Source organism: Orycteropus afer, unplaced genomic scaffold (genome assembly GCF_000298275.1).
Source record: "Orycteropus afer afer isolate SDZICR_OR568_19922 unplaced genomic scaffold, OryAfe1.0 scaffold00061, whole genome shotgun sequence".
NCBI lineage: Eukaryota > Metazoa > Chordata > Mammalia > Tubulidentata > Orycteropodidae > Orycteropus > Orycteropus afer.
The window spans coordinates 10434137-10450868 of NW_006921648.1; the positions used below are offsets into that span (position 1 = coordinate 10434137).

Below are 16732 nucleotides of genomic sequence, written 5' to 3' on the forward strand. Positions count from 1 at the left end.
TGTTTGCTGAACACCTGCTCCATGCCGAACCTTGTACTGGGACTTGGGAGGAAACTTTGGTCCCTGACTCCATTCTTTGTTTAGCACACAGTTCATGACACAGAATAGGCCTTAGGTCACTATGAGATGTAGAAATGATTGAATGAAAGGTGAACAGGGCAGTCTTGCCTTTACAGAGCTTACCACTAATAATCTAGGAGGTAAATTTAGATACATATTCTCGGCTCATGGTATTTTTTTACCCTTTCTTTTTTATGTGGTATTTGGGAAATGGCATGGATTTTGGGTGCAGACCAGAGACATCTAAAAGGACAGGATGTTCAGTTTTGTACACTGTTGCTTGATATTTTTTTAATAAACATTTTTAAAAATTGAAATGGAAAAAGAAAAAGTCCATGAGGACAAATGAGGCTTTCATAGATTTGGTACAGTTTTGGTTTGGGGAGTGAAAGTCAAGTTGTCCGGATTTGAACTGTGGTTCTGCCTCTTAGCAAGGCAACCTCTCCGTAACTCAGTTTCCTCAACAGTAAAATGGGGATAGTAATAGTACCCTGTTTACTGAAAGTGAAGGGACTTGAAGCACTTCCTGACAGAGGTCAAAGCTCAAAGCCTTCAGTATGGATGACACCTCAACATAAAGAAAACAAAAATACTCACAAATGGACCAATAAGCAACATCATGATAAACGAAGAAAATATTCATGTTGCTAAGGATTTCATTGTACTTGGATCCACAATCAAAACCCATAGAAGCAGTAGTCAAGAAATCAAAGGATGTATTGTATTGGACAACTCTGTTGCAGAAGACCTCTTTCAAATGTTAAAAAGCAAAGATGTCACCTTGAGGACTGAGATGTGCCTGATCCAATACATGCTATTCTCAATCACCTCATGTGCATGGGAAGGGTGGACAATAAATAAGACTGAAGAAGAATTGAAACATTTGAATTATGGTGTTGGTGAAGAATATTCAATGTACCATGGACTGCCCTAAGAACGAACAAATCTGTCTTGGAGAAGTACAGCCAGAATGCTCCTTGGAATCGTGGATAAAGACTTCACCTCGCATATCTTGGACGCGTTATCAGTCCCTGAAGCGGATTGGTGAGAAAGAGGAAGACCCTCAACGGCATGGATTGACACAGTGGCTGCAACAGTACGTTCAAACAAAGCAAGGACTGTGTGGATGGCGCAGGACCAGAGTATTTCAGTTCTGTTGTACCTAGGGTCGCTATGAGTCAGAACTGACTCGCGGGACTTAAAACTACACTCAGAAGGTTGTTGTGGGAGTTAAAAAACTTAAATCTATGTAAAGCGTTTAGTACAGTGGCGCACAGTCTACGCCCTACAACAGCTATTCTTTTTCTTATCATAAAGCTGGCAATTGTTCATATTGTGGTTACTTTTATTCATCACCTCCATCACCACCATCCTCACGGATTCCCTTCTCGGGGCTCCGCCCATAGTCCTCTCATTCCCGCCCCATCTGACGATATCGCGTACTCTCCTCCTCTCGCTCCGCTCCTTCACGAGAGCCGGAGGCCTGCAGTTGCGAAATGCACGCCAGGCCTTGTAGTCCGTTCGCGGAGTCCCGTCGTCGGGGGCCTCTCGGGCGAACTGCACTTCCCAGCGTTCCTCGCGGTGGCGGCCGTAAAGCGCGGCGGCCGAACGGCCGGTTCCGGCTGAATGTCAGTACGGGGCTGTGGGCCGGGGAGGAAGGTGGTTGGACGCCTTTCCACCACCTCCGCTTCTACCTTCTCCGCTTGAGCTGCCCCCGCGGGCCCCGGCCGCTCGGCTGCTCGGTCATGAGACCGTGAAGCGAGCAACGGGGCCGGGTCGCCGACATGTTTGGCCGCTCGCGGAGCTGGGTGGGCGGGGGCCATGGCAAGTCCTCCCGCAACATCCACTCCTTGGACCACCTCAAGTGAGTGTGTTGGGGGGCGGACCGGCGGAGGCCGCGGGGCTGAGCACGGGCATGGGGGCGCATAGCCTCGGGCCGGGGACCGTGAGAGGAGAGAACCGAGGTGGGAGCGGAGAGGGGCGCCTGAGAAAGACTGTATGGTGATAACGTGCGAGGTCTCTCGAGTCGGAACGCCTGGGTTCGAACCCTGACCCCGTCGCTCCTGGCTGTGTGACCTTGGGCAAGTTGCTTGGCTTCTCAGGGTTTTTTTTTTTCCCACGTGTAAAGTAAGGGGACGAAGTTGCAGTTTATGGACACGGACTTCGTTCCGGACGGGGACCGGCAGTGGGCACCAAGCGTCCGTGGGGTTGTACTTCTTTGGCAGGACAGCGCAGGGGTCAAGGGCCAGGAGTCTTGGAGTGGGGCAGGTGTGAGTTCGAGTGTGCGGGTGAGAATTTAGGGCTCAGTTGTGACAGCACTTGCTTCCTAGGGTGTTTTTGAGGTTTGGATAAGGGAATGTGCGTGAGCAAAGTTCACAGGGCTTACAAGGACTCAATAAATGACAATAGTTTTAAAACATACGAAACAGGTTATAAGAGGAGGGCACAATTGGAAATTGAGCTCTGGGAGAGAACAGGTGGCAAAGGGGTTCTCGATTCAGGAATGCACAGATGTGAAGAGACTAGCTTTGCAATTAGGCTTCTGTTCCAATCCTCACTCCACCACTTAATGGCTGTGTGACCTTGGGCAAATTACATCACCTCTCTGAGCCTCTGATTCACTGTCTGCAAATGGGGACTGTGAGCCTTGTACAAGATTCAGTATTGTCGTGTGTGAAAAGAGATTAGTCCAGTGTCCGACACACAATAGGTGGCCAGGAGCAGTAGCTGTGTTTATCAGCCTGGCAAACCCTTCCTAGATCACCCTACTGAAAGTGCATGCCCCTACCCAAGTCCCTTTCCTTGAAATCTTTTGTTTTTCTTCATTGCTCCTTCATTATTTGGAATTACCTGTTTGTCTTTCTTCTTTTCTGCCTCCTACTTGTTTTGTTGGGAGCTCTGGTAGCATAGTGGCTAAGACACTTGCCTGCTAACCAGACGGCTGGCGGTTCAAACCCACCAGCCACTCCTCGGAAGGAAGGTTGGGCAATCCTACTTCCGTAGTGATACTGCCTCGGAAACCCAAGGAGGGGTCGCTATGAGTCGGGGCCGACTCGACGGCACATAACAACAACAACAACAACAACTTGTTTTGTTCGCAGCTGTATTCCCGTCATCTAGCACTGTGCCTGGCACATAGTCGGGACTCAGTGAATACTTAAAGAATGAAAAAGTGAATGAATGAGTGAACAAACGAGTGAATTGGGGAGATGCACAGAGCAGGCCAGCAGAGGCCAAGGATTTAGAGGAGGGGTGTGATGGAACATGGAGGCCTCCGAAGAGGGAGTGACTCTGAGAAGAACAATGTAGTGTGTGTGGGGGGGAGGAGTCTGGCCTTGAGGGGAGTAGGCAAACCCTGGGTGGTAAAAAATTGGCTGGTATCCAGAGGGAGAGCCTAAGATTACTAATGAGAAGGAACAGGGGTGGAGGGTGACAGTAGGAGGAAGACGGGGCCGTGGCAAGGGATCGGTAGGAAGGGAATTGGATGAGTTCTCCTTGGCGAGGGGGAGAAGCTGTAATTCTCAGTTGTGCCCTTTCTAGCAAGGAGCAGACATTAGTAAATGTCTGTGGGTCTCAAACACTGGGGGGCAGGAGGGCTCATTATGTGGCAAAGGATGATTTTGGGAGGTGGTGGTGAGAGAAGACAAGGAGATGGAGAGAGGCCCGTGCAGGGGTGTGTTGGGGATCAAGAATGTTAAACGTGAGGGCAGCTGGACAGGAAGGGAGAGGCTGAAGGATTTCAGGAATCTATGGAGTGGGTGTATGTGGCTGAGAAGGGGAGGGTGGTTATCTAAGGTTCTGCCTCCTGCCAGCACCCACGGACCTGCAGACTCTCACCCAACTCTGCCTGACTAGCCCTCTTACTTTAATATTTATTGAATGCTCTGTTCTGTGCCAGGTACATGCTAAAGATTGCTGTGTGTTACTTCCTTTAGTCCTTATAAGTGTGTACAGAGTTATAGGAACTACTTTTATTTCCATTCTATGGATGTGGAAACTAAGGCTCAAAGAATTTAAGTCATCTGCCCCAAGGTGACAGCAGCTGAAAAGTGACAGAGGCAGGATTTGAACCAAGAAAGCAGTCTGACTCCAGAGCTTACACTCCTTACACTGTGTTTGAATACAATTTCCCCGTAAGTCAGTTCAGGGAGACTTCTGACCTGGCTGAGCCTCACCACCAGTGGGCACCTTTGCTGGCCAGCAAAGGTTCTCAGGTTCCTTTGAGGTATCCCGGGAACTTCCCACGTTAATTGTTTAGGTTGCATGTCTATAGGGTGCTTTTTTGGAAACCTGAGCTGCTTGCCCTGGATCAGGCAGATCCACTTAATCCATTTTACAGCCTGAGGAACGTGGCCATTTGTGTAGTAGAGTGGAGCTTAGAAGGTTACAGGGTGACTTGGAAAAAAGTGCCATGCCAGCTGCGTGCTCACTCCAAAGCTGTGGTCCTCCTCCTGGGGCTCTGTTAGAAAGCATCTTGGGCCGTGGATCCAGAGCAGCTCAACCCCCAGGGAGCTCATGTACAGCTGGTGGGGGAGACAGCCATAGGGACAAGGGCAGCGCAGTATGGCAAGGAATCACTGGGGGCCCAGGGTTCTTGCAAACTTCTGGAGTATTCAAGGATGGTAGGAGTCACCACTGTGGGGCTGGGCAGGAAACACTGGAACCTGGACGCTTGGTTTTGTGGGAATGTCGAGGTGGAGGTGGCCAGCTGTGGGAGACAAGGTTGGAGGTTGAACCTGGCGAGGGCTTTATCTGACACGGAGCTGGGAGGGGTGACCAACCTTCCCAGTTTGCCTGGGACCGAGGGGTTTCCCCAAACATGAGACTTTCGGGGCTAGAGCTGGGAGAGTCCTCAGCAGATGAGGACAGATTGGTCGCCCTACCAGGGACAAAGGAGTCTTGGTGGTGCGGTGGTTAAGCACTTGGCTGCTGACTGAGAGTTGAATCCACCAGGTGCTCCAATCTGCTCCTGTAAGATTACAGCCTGGGAAGCCCCGTGGGGCAGTTCTCTTCTGCCACACAGGTTCACTGTGAGCTGTGATCGATTTGATGGCGTATGACAACCAGTGACGAGTGACAGGCCCTAACTCACTCTCGCCCCAACCTAGAGCAGTGTGTGTAGAGAGAAGATATTTAAAATAATTTATAATCGACAGTAACTTTTTCGCATGCTGTTAGGGCATCTGGGGACCTCGTATTTTTTAGAACAGTTTGAGATTTGCGGAAGCGTTGTGACGCTGGTGCAGGGTTGGAAACCTTCTTTTAACTGCTGCGTTCTTCATCACATTCCCAGCTTGCAAACTGGAAAGAGCGGTGAAGGAACCGTCCTGGTAGCAGGGTCTCTTTCTGAGGGATGGAAAACTGTACATGTGGTCTGTCTGCTAAATTCAGGTGGTGACAGGTGAGGCAGACTAGTCAAGTGGTTATTACATCCTGGGTGGTTTATTGCCCAGGCTTGTGGCCAGGCTATGACATTTACTGTCACATGCCAACCGCTGGGCAGAACCTTCTCGTTAAAGTGGTCTGAATGCCACCAGAACATTACCTTTACTGGGAGCTGCCAGTCCATCAACTCATAGGACTTTTCTCTTGTTATGTTGTTGCCCTAGTTCTGTTCACTTTTGTGTGTGTGGGTAGAGAGGGGCCGAGATTCCTGGTTGCAGGTGGCAGAAACCCAACTCTGATTGTCCTAACCCCCAATGGGATTTACTGGCTCCCGTCACTGAATGGTCTGTGCGGGCTAAGCAGTGGCTGGGTCCAGATATCAGCTTTCCGGACATTCCCTCCCTCCATCTCTCGGCCCTGCTGCTTGTTGATGTCATCGGAGGCTGGCTTCAGGCTTACATCATAATCAGTTTAGCAGTCCCTGGGAAAGACAGCTACCAGCAGAAGGCCAGATTGGAGGACCAGCCTGAGGTCTTACGCCCATCCCTAAGCTAGTCACTGAGGCTAGGGGGTGGGATACCCTAGCTAGCCAAGCCTGACTCACACCTCATTCCCTGGAGCCACAGAGGTGTGATCAGCCTTGCACAAGCTAGTGGAAAAAGGAGTGGTTCCCCACGGGGCCCTCCAGAGTTATTACACAAAGAAGGTGGAGAGTGTGCACCTAGGAGCAGATGTTCACTGAAACCAAGGCCGCAGATCCGGCTCCCGTGACCCTGTGTGTTGCAGAGTAGACCTGCACCCCTAGGGTTTCAGTGGCTGTGATCTTTTGAAACTCAGTTGCCAGACCTTTCTTCTGAGGTACCGATGGGTGGATTTGAACTACTGGCCTTTCGGGCAGTGGCTGAGTGCTTAACTGTCTGCCCCACCCAGGGACTTCAGATACTCGCTACTCTTGGTGTAGTCAAGTGTTGGCTAAATGGCACTGATGTCTTTAGAATTTTGGGTACAATACTGCACGTTCATTTTCTTCAAATAGCGTATTCATCATATCATACTCCCAGCACCATCTATAATGGTCCCAGGCACCAACTCTGTCAAGTCTAGTTTTTCCAGGCCTTCAAAAACTCCAGACTCTTCCCACCCATCTGGTTCGGGAGCACTGAGGTGGGCTCTGGCCCAGGCCAGGGAGCCAGGAATGTCCTTGGTAGGCAGACAGCTGTATCGTCCATAAAGGCTGCGGAGTTGTTACCTGGCATTAAGGGGCAGGATGGGAGGGAGGATGTGTCGGGCAGAGGAGAAAGCATTTGAGAGAGCCTGGCACATGGGGCAGACTCAAGTCATTGGCTAAGGGGGAGGGAGGTGGAGGACTGGAGTGGAATGAGGAGGCAGGAGAGGTCACCAGAGGCCAGGTCCTTCTGGGCCTTGCAACTCACGTATGGAATTCGGACTTAGGCTGAGAACGGCCAGGGAAGATTTTTAACCAGAGAAGTGCTGTAGTTTGGCTAGTTTTGAGGAGGCCAGATTGGAGGTAGGATGCCCACTCAGTGGGCTGCTGGCTGTGGTGAGTTCTGGTATAGCCCGCCATGATCCAAGCCTGCCCTCTTATTTACTGTTACATGCACCTCACTCACCCACCTGTCTGCCTCTCTGCTGTCCCACCTGAGTTCCCCTCCTATTCTCTTCCTGCCTGCCCAAATGCCTAACTGTAGCCTTAAGATGCCAATTCTGCAACAATTGCTTGTGGATTGCAGCCCAGGAGAACTTGTATTGTCTTCTCTAAGGTCTCTGGTACTCACAGCCCCACACAGTTAACGCATTATCGTATACCATTTTCTCATTGCCAAAGTGAACCGGCTTTGGGTCCTGTAGGTCTTCCAAGCTTTATCACATTGAGTCGATCCCTGGGAAGCTGGTCACGGTCCTTTTAGAATTCCAACCTCGCCATGCTGATTTGGGCTTTTATCTAGGATTGCTAGAAGACCTGTCAGGGACATTGGCCATTTTACCTTTTGTATGAAGACCTATCCGTGTGACAGATCCTCTCCCCACCACCGCACCCCTTTCTCAGAACAAGGAAGAAGTCGCTGCCTCCTGACCAGTGGGTCCACTTCCTCCTACTAGACAGCAAGGCAGTTGGGTAATCGTTACAGAGCTCCCTCTCTGTGATGGCCGTCACAGTCTCAAAACCAAGCGTGTTCCTCAATTGTGCGAGTCTTCCTCATCCTAGCTTCTCTGGTGTAATTATTCTCCTTGTCCTGTTCCTATCGTTTGACTTCTTGACTTTAAGATTTTTTTCTCTAGTGTTTTAGTTTGTGTTTACTGTGAGTATCAGTATGTTTGGGTGCAGATAATAGACTGATTCAAACAGATAAGGGGATTGACTGGTTCAGGGCAAGGAAGAGATAAGTATGCAGGCTTCAGGGATGGATTGATTGGGACTCCAGCTCCCATCCCCATGTTCTCTTGCTCTGCCCTCCTCTGTGTGGGTCCTTTGCCCTTGAGTTGAGTTTTTTATGGTTATAAAATACCTGCCTGAAGCCAGGTGCCATAAGTGGTTTGTGATCCACTGCTAACCTAAAGGTTGGCCGTTTAAACCCACCTAGTGGCTCTGCAGAAAAAAACCAGAAAACCCTGTGAAACAGTTCTACTCTGTCACAAATGGGATTATCTGTAGGGGCGGCATACGTGGGGGCCAGCTGACCAGTAGTTAACAACAAAATAGCCACAGGCTACCACACTGTCCAGTTGGTTGTCTCTAAATCTGGAGGCAGAGTCAACCCTATCCAAAATCCACTCAGTGGGCATAGGGTGGGATGGGTGCTGGGGAGGAAACCAGCCACGTCTACCAGAGTAAACCTCAAAAAATTTTAAGGAAGTTGGGGATCCTGATGACAGGCACAGTGTTCCTGCCCCCCATTCACCAGTTGCTTACTGCCCACCTGTCAGAAGCTCTTGTGAGGCAGGGACCTGCACCTGGCTGTGTCTGAGTCAAGCGCAGGGACCGACTGACTCACTGAGTTCAGTAGCTGAGCCAGGTGACAAGGAGCCTCCTGTCGGCTGCCTGCTGCTTTCCTCCTCCATTCTGTCCCTTCTCCTTCTGGAAGCCAGAGTGCTGTTTTGCCTTTGAAAGCACGTCTCCTCAGGCCCCTCTCAAGCCCACCATTGGCTTCTTTCTGCAGCCTGCAGGGGCCTACCTCCCCCCACTCCCTCAGCTCACCATGTCCCAGCCACACTGGCCATATCTGGTCCTCTGACATCCCAAGCGACTAGCTAGGGTCTTTGCATTAACAATTTCCTCTGCCTAGAACGTGCTCCTCCTAGGTCAGAAAACAGCCCCTGGAGGGCATCCATGGTTTGCACTTGACTACTAAACTGAAGGTTGGTGGCTTGAACCACCCAGCAGCACCATGGAAGAAAGGCCTGGTGACCTGCTTCTGTAAAAATCACAGCTGCAAAAACCCTATGGAGCAGTGCTACTCTGTATCACAGGGGTTGGAATCTACGTGGCAGCGAGTTTGGTTTTGGTTTAGAACATACTACCCCTGGATGAGTTCTCAAAGTGTCCTGTGCGGTCAGAGTCACCCAGGCAGCTTGTGAAAACATGTATCCCCTGGTGCCGTCCTCTGGTTCAGTGGGACTGGGCTGGCTGGGGAGTCAAGCTTTCATAGCAAGCAGTCCAGAGGATTAAGATGCAGAGTTGTGCATGCTGGGACACACCGCCACAACTGTGACAGAGCCAGCCCAAGTGACGCTCCCTCAGAACCTTCCCTGAAGTAGACCTGCCCCACTATCCTGTTGATTTTATTCAGTGTACTTTTCATCATCAGAGAGCATCTTACTTAGTTTTATATGTCTGTCTCCTCCAGTCTGAACACATGGTGAGCCATCATGAGAGAGTGAATTTGAAAGGTGCATGTTCTGAGCAGCACCTCCCTTCTCAGAAGCTGAGTTTGGTCACAGAGGTGTGCTGGAGCTGGGACATCTGCCTTTGAAAGTCTCCACCCTCACAGTGATTGCCTGGCTCCCAGGCCTGCCAGGCCAGTTTGACATCTCAGGGGCGTGATTCATCAGGAGAAGCCACGCCCATGAACACCTTTCCCTGACCTTCTAGTCCACTTTCATCCTGCATGGAGCCTGCTCTGCTGGGCCGACGCGTCCCTGTGGACGCTGACCAAAGTGGGGCTTTCGAAGCACAGGGTGGGACTGTCTGGGTACACCTGTGCTAAGCAGGCCCAGCACACAAGCCTCCGTGTCGCCACCTCTCCCCACTCCCCACCCTGGGACATTGTTATTTGTGAGCAGTGGGGGGAAGGGGGTGGGTATCTAGTCCCGGGCCTCCATCCCACCGCAGTTCCCCTTGTCACATTCTCGCTTGCCAAGAAGCTTTGGGATCCTCCAGTAGGAGCGTCCCAAGAGGCATGTTGCTATCCAAGTCATAAATCTTGGAGCTTTTTTTTTTTGAAAATGCAGTCATTAAGATGAACTTGCACTTAATATGTCTGTCTCTGAAATGGACGTGATTGCTGATTTCTGCAGGGTGTGGGGCCTTGTGACTGTAATGGTTTATCTTGTGGAATAAATGCTCCCTTGAGAAAGCAAGGTCTGTCGAGACAGGGTTTGTTTACAGTCAGAGTCCTTGGTGATGAGCCCCTCAGGTATTGGCTGGCAGTTGGCAAGAGGTTGCAGTTTGTGGGTCTCTAGGCATTCCAGGCTCTTATGATCATCTGCCAGTGTAGAGTTTGCTAACATGCGAGGGTGTGTGTTTGGCTACCTAGAGCTGCTCTGACAAGAATTATACCACAAATGGGATGACTTTAACAAACAAGAGTTTATTCTTACGATTTGAAGGCTTTAAGTCTGAGTTCAAAATGCCAGGCTCTAGGGGCTGGGTGAAAGCCCCTCAGCCTTGGGCTTCAGCTCTGCCTCCTGCTCCCGGCCCACTGGAGCTAGAGGCTTTCCTTCACTCAGACAGCTGCTAGCTGCTGAGGCTTACAAGCCCAGGGTTGACAAGTAAAAGGGCACAGTCCCGATGTTACCAAAGCACACGGAAGGTCATTAATTCAAGTCCATTCAAAGTCCAAGGATCGGTGGAGCATGGTGAGCTCGGCTACATGCAGGGTTCAAGCATGCCATAAGCTAGAGACCATTCCCAAAGCTATTTCTTATATACAGGATCACATCCCTAAAGCAGCTACTCAGCTGCTTGTGGTAGGTCCCACCATGGAGCTGATTGCCAGTCTCACTGTGGGGAATAACTACCACCAGCTGCCCAGCCACTCAACCAGGCCCAGCCAAGTTGACACACAACCTTAACCACCACAGTGTGAATCGGAACTCTCCTTCTGAGGGGTTTATGGTACCCAGTGAGCCATTGCCACTCGCTGACCCTTTGCCAGCAAGTCGATTCTGACCCTAATGCTGGCTCTTTTTTTTTTTTTTTAAAGAAATGGAATATGTGTCAGTTATAAGTACTTTTCTTAAGATCTGATAAATATTTTCATGCCTTTTAGTACGTTGTTTGTGGAGTTGATTTTCTCGTATGTTTGGCATTCGTAACTTCATGGAAATGATTGATAATGAAAGTACTACTTACTGTGTTGTTTGCATTTTTTCTAGCTATAAGGATGGGGGCTGGAGTCAGAATGCCTGGGTTCTAATCTTGGCTCCACCCCCTGCTGTGGTGGGACCCTGGGCAGGTCACCTGGCCTCCCGGAGTATCAGCCCAGAGAGTTGTTGAGGGTGAAATGAGTGACTGTGGGATGTGTTGAGAACAGAGCCTGGCCACAGTGACCTTCGACTGTTTTGATGATGATGATAAAAATACATATACACATAGTTTGGAAGGAAATGTTATTAATTTAACAGCTGTTATCATTATGAGAAGATGTAATCGAAATCATAATTTCTTTTTTTTCAAAATCATAATTTTAGTACCTGACTGTGCCCTTGGTAATCGTTCTGTCCTCGGGAACTTACCTGAGATGGACACGCAGCTTGGCACACAAAGACAGGCCTGGTGACCGAGATTCTTGATCACCAGAAACAATCGTTGTTGTTGTTGTTGTTATGTGCCTTCGAGTCGGCCCGACTCAGAAACAATTAGGGACCTTAATGCCCAGCAAGAGAGTGCATGTCTTCAGTGGCTTATTCTACAGCCACCACAGATGTTTACAAACAATTGTCAACAGCAAAAAACAAAACAAAAGCATTTATCTGGTGTGAGGTGGGAGGAAATGATGGGGGTGGCAGTAGATCCCACCATGAGCGCCACTCTAAGTAGGAGCCCTGATGGCACAGTGGTTGAGCGCTCGGCTGCTAACCACAGGGTTAGCGTTTTGAACCCACCAGCCTCTCCCTGGGAGAAAGATATGACAATGTGCTTCCCTAACGATGACAGCTTCTGTCATCTGGGCAGTTCTGGGGCAGTTCTACTCTGTACCTTAGGGTCTCTGTGTGTTGGAATTGACTTGACAGTACTGGGCATATGCAAATACCCACGAAAGAAAAGACCCGGGAAACACGTCCTCACTTGGAAGCGGTCCTCACTGAGTAGTGGCATGGTTGATGGTTGCCATCTTTCTTTTTTGAAGTTTACAACCTTTTAAAACAAGTGTTACTTTCCTACTTAGAAGGTTACTGAACTATGTTTGCATTTCTGAGGTAGTTGAATCACTTGACCTCTCAAAGCTCTGGAATTAGATGCTGCATTCAAAGATTACATCTTAACCTATTGAGCTTTTTCTTTTTTTTTTTTTAAGACACCAAAAAACCTAAACCAAACTCACTGCCATCGATTCAATTCCGACTCATAGCAACCCCTGTTGGGTTTCTGAGACTGTAAATCTTTACGGAAGTAGATCGCCCCATCTTCTTTCTGCAGAGTGGCTGGTGGGTTTAAACTGCTGACGTGGTTAGCAGCCAAATGCTAGACACATGTAAGCAAACATATTGAGGGTTTCTCCCTAAAACACTGCGTGCTAGGCATTGTGGGGACCAAAAGATGAATGAGACACAGATATCGTCGTCATCGAGCTGAGAGCTGAAAATCTAGTGTGTGTTTTTCTTTTTCCCTAATACTATGTTTTAGGTGAAAGTTTGCACAGCAAATTAGATTCCCACTCAACAATTCATATGCAAACTGTCCCATAACATTGGTTACAATCTCTACAACGTGTCCACATTCTCACCATTCCTACCCCACCTGCTCTTCCTTCTTGCCTTCTCGTCTTTGCTTTTGGGTAAATGTTGACTGTGTGGTCTCTATACGGTTATGTGTCACTTTCCGTGCACAGTATGTTCTGTGTAGAAGGATGTCAGCTGATTTAGATACTGTGTGAACACTTTTGTCTGGGAGGAGCAGGGCTCCCAGGCAGGCGCACTGGCCTGCAGGCTGCAGTGTGGCATGCGGCTTGGGCTCAGGTGAGCGCTCAGCACATGTGGCCCAGGCTCAGGTGAGCGCTCTGCTGAGACCTGCCTGGCTGTCGCCACTTTCTCTGCTAAGCTAACTGCAGGGGTGGTCAGTTCACCTGTGAGAAACTTCCTGGGGAAGGAACAGTACAGGCCAAGGAGGCCAAGGGCACTCAAGCCAGGCGTGGAGCAGCAAGACACATACCTTTCCATCAGCGCCCCCCAGGGCCACACTGGGCTAAACGTGGGGACTAAACCTGCCAAGTCATAGGAGCTAGGGGGGACTAGGGTTGGGCCTGGTCCTCCCTCACTGCAAGCTCGGTGCCTTCCAGGCTATGCACAGCAGCTGGGCAGAGGTGGGCTCTGACCTCAAGATGAGGGTCTGGCATCCTGGCACTCAGACACTTGGGTGCCCTGGTCCCCGGAGTGTTTGCAGTCAGATGTCACCCAAATGGACATTAATCAACTCATAGCTGTGGTTGATTATTTAAAGGAACACATTTCTCATGGGCATTATTGTTTATTTTATAGGGTAGTTATTTGACCAAAAGGATACTGCTAGGAGGGGCTTCAGTTCTAGTTAAAAGGCTATCTTGGGGTGATCGTCTTGGGGGTTCCTCTAGTCTCTATCAGCCCAATAAGCCTGCTTTTTTTTGTTGTTGTTGTTTGTTTATGAATTTGAGCTTTGTTCTACATTTTTCTCCCATTCTAACTAGGACCTTTTGTTGTGTCCCTAGTCAGTGGTGAGTAGTAACTGGGCTCCAGTGTGTATTTCTGTATATTAGCAAAACCCACACAATACCACTTACAATAACATCAGAAACATCAGATACCTATATAAATCTAACCAACGATATGCATGACCTCAATCCAGAAAGCATTGAAAGAAATGTTGCAAATATTATAAAGATGCCAGTTCTTTCCAAATGTGACTATAGATTTAGAGCAATCTCAAAGAAAATATTTGCAGGTATTTCTGTGGATCAGTCCCCCCCCACTCCCCCGGGCAAATCTGCTGCAAAAGATCTTTTTAAAGTGTTAAAAAGCAAAGATGCCACCTTGAGGACAAAGGTGCGCCTGCCTTAAGCTATGATATTTTCAGTCGCCTCATAGCATGCGAAAGCTGGACAATAAATAAGGAAGACCTAAGGAGAGTTGATGCCTTTGAGTTAAGGTGTTGGCAGAGAAAATATATTGAGTATACTGTGGACTACCTGAAGAATGAACAGATCGTATTGGAAGAAATAGTCAGAATGTTCCTTAGAAGTGAGGATGACAAGATTTCAAGGACCTTATACTTGGAAAAATAGTGTCAGTGAAAAGGAGGAAGACCTTCAATGAGCTGGGTTGACACAATGGCTGTAACAGTGGGTTTAAACGTAGCAGTGATTGTGAGAATGGTGTAGGATTGGGCAGTGTTTCGTTCTGTTCTATAGGGTCGCTGTGAGTTGGAGCCAACTCGACAGAAGCCAACAACAGCAATATTGTGGAAATTGACAAGATGATTTTTAAGTTTATATGGAAGTGCAAAGGGCCAAGAATAGCTAATATAATATTGGGGGGGGGGGAAGGGAAAGAAAGTGGAAGACTTAAAAAAAGTAGTTGCTGAGGAGTCGACTTGGACTCCTGGTGGCCCCTCTGTGTCAGTACAGCTGTGCTCCACATAGTAACCCTACAGGACAGAGAATTTTCATTGGCGGGTTTTGTACAAGTGGATTGCCAGGACTTTCTCCTGAGGCACCTCTGAGTGGAGTTGATTGACCCTCCGGCCTTTTGTTAGCATCTGAAAATGTTTATCAGACTACATTCCCACGTAACTTGTTTTATTATAAAGCTGCAGCAATCGGGCAGTGTAGTATTAGGTAAGCGCAGGCAAATAGATCAGTGAAACTAGAGAGTCCAGAAAGAGACCCACGCATATCCAGTCACCTGGTTAATCACAAGGGTGACACTAGATTGCAGTGGAGAAATGAGGGCCTTTTGAGTAAATGATGCTGGCCAAAAGATAGGGAACAAGGCATTTGGCCAGTACCTCACCCCATGCACCAAATCAGTTCTAGGTGTACTTTCAGTCAGAATATGAAGGGTAGAACAGTAACATTTGCAACAGAAAACATAGCAGTTCTTCATGACTTTGAAGTGGGTGAGAATTTCAGCTTGACCCAAAAAATGCTGTCACAGGAAACATTAATAAATTGGACTATGTTAAAATTAAGACTTTCTGCTCATCTATAGTCCACTATAATAGAGTGAGAAGGCAAGCCATAGTCAGAGAAGGTATAATGTGTTGACAATATGCATATCCAGTGAGGAGCCTTAGTGGCGCAGTGGCTAAAGTGCTCATCTGTGAACCAAAAGGTTGGCAGTTCAAATCCATCAGCCACTCTGGGGGAGAAAGATGTAGCAGTGTGTTTCTGTAAAGATTTGCAGCCTTGGAAACCTGTAGGGCAGTTATGCTCTGTCCTATGTTGTTGGTATGTATCAGAGTCGACTATAAAACAGTTCAGAGAGATCATGTGCCAAGGCCCCAGTTCTAAGTGGCAGGGCCAGGATTGAGCCCAAACAGGTGTCTGTAAGGTTCCAGAGCATGACCCTTCCCCATTGCTGTTGCTGCCTCTGGTATTTGAGCACTTGGCTGTGTTCAGCCTCGTGTACTCAGATCTAACTTAGTTCATGTAGCCCCCTCCCCAACCTTCAGCATTTACTGAGTATATGCTATGTATCAGACGCTTCAGAGTGTCAATCAGATGACATCCCTGACCTGGAGGAACTCAGGTCTAGTAAGGGACTCAGATGATTGCAAACCAGGGTGGTCTGTGAAGTAGCAAGTGTGTTATGGGTACAGACAGCCCTTGCATTATGACCAGGTTCCATTCCTAAGGGAATTGACAGCAGTGGCTGCAGCAGTGGACTCAAGCGTAGCAAGGATTGTGAGGATGGTGCGGAACCGGGCACTGTTTCATTCTGTTGTGCACAGGGTCGCTCTGAGTCGGAGCCAACTTGACAGCATCTAACAATAACAATCCCTGTTGAAGGAGCCCTGGGGGCTCGTGGTTAACACTCGGCTGCTAACTAGAAGGGAGATGGCCCTAACCCACCAGCTGCTCTGCAGGGGCAAGACGTGTTAGTCTGTGTGAAGACTGCAGCCTTAGAAACCCTGTGGGGCAGTTTTACTCCTATGGGGTCACTATGATTCAAAATTGACAGCAATGGGCTTGGGGCTTTCCTTTTTAGTATCCTAGCCGAGCATCTTCCCTGAGTTCTAAACCAGTTGGGAAATAGGATGAAAGAGCCAGCAAACAGAGAACCAAAGTGCCATCGTCACTGCTGAAGTGCACCAGTTCAGGGGCCGAACCCTGCGGGCTCACCACTCCCTCCCTCCGGGCAAGACCCACCCAAGGGAAGTTTGAGTCTTCAGAGTCGACCCCCTCAGTGAGGCCGCTGCCTGCCATCAGGCCATCAGAGTGCTGCCGGTGGATGGCATCCTCTGCACAGAAGGAAGTTCCAGGGTGGGGGAGTACCGCTGTGACGCCTCCACCAGTAATCCCTGCTCACTGGCACCATGCGTTGGAATTGACTTAGCAGTAACTGGTTTTAGGAAGCATTCCAGGGGTAATGTTGATTGCACATGACTTTTACCCCAGCCACGGCTTCTGGGCCCACCCTCCCTAAGCTCTGGCTCTGCCTTGCTGAATCCCAGTGTGCAGGCTGCAGGTTCATGCTCAGCATTTGATGCTGAGCCGTATTGCCATATTGCTGCACTCGTTCTACTAGCGTCAGAATTATGGGGAGCAGGTGCAGAAGGCTGATGCCTGGGTCTTCCCTCGGTCCTGCTGAGTCAGCTCCCAGAGTGGGCTCGGGAAGCCTCGCCCTTCCAGCT

The 16732-nt window shown here is 49.2% G+C and overlaps 1 protein-coding gene across 1 annotated transcript in view; it reads left to right on the plus strand.

Annotated features, from left to right (window-relative positions):
• The first annotated feature begins 1844 nt into the window (after positions 1–1844).
• Positions 1845–16732, plus strand: part of CLEC16A (C-type lectin domain containing 16A) — a 278156-nt gene continuing 263268 nt past the window's right edge. Inside the window, exon 1 of the mRNA XM_007939731.2 lies at positions 1845–1924. Within this exon, the coding sequence (XP_007937922.1) occupies positions 1845–1924 (80 nt within the window). The remainder of the gene's footprint in view (positions 1925–16732) is intronic.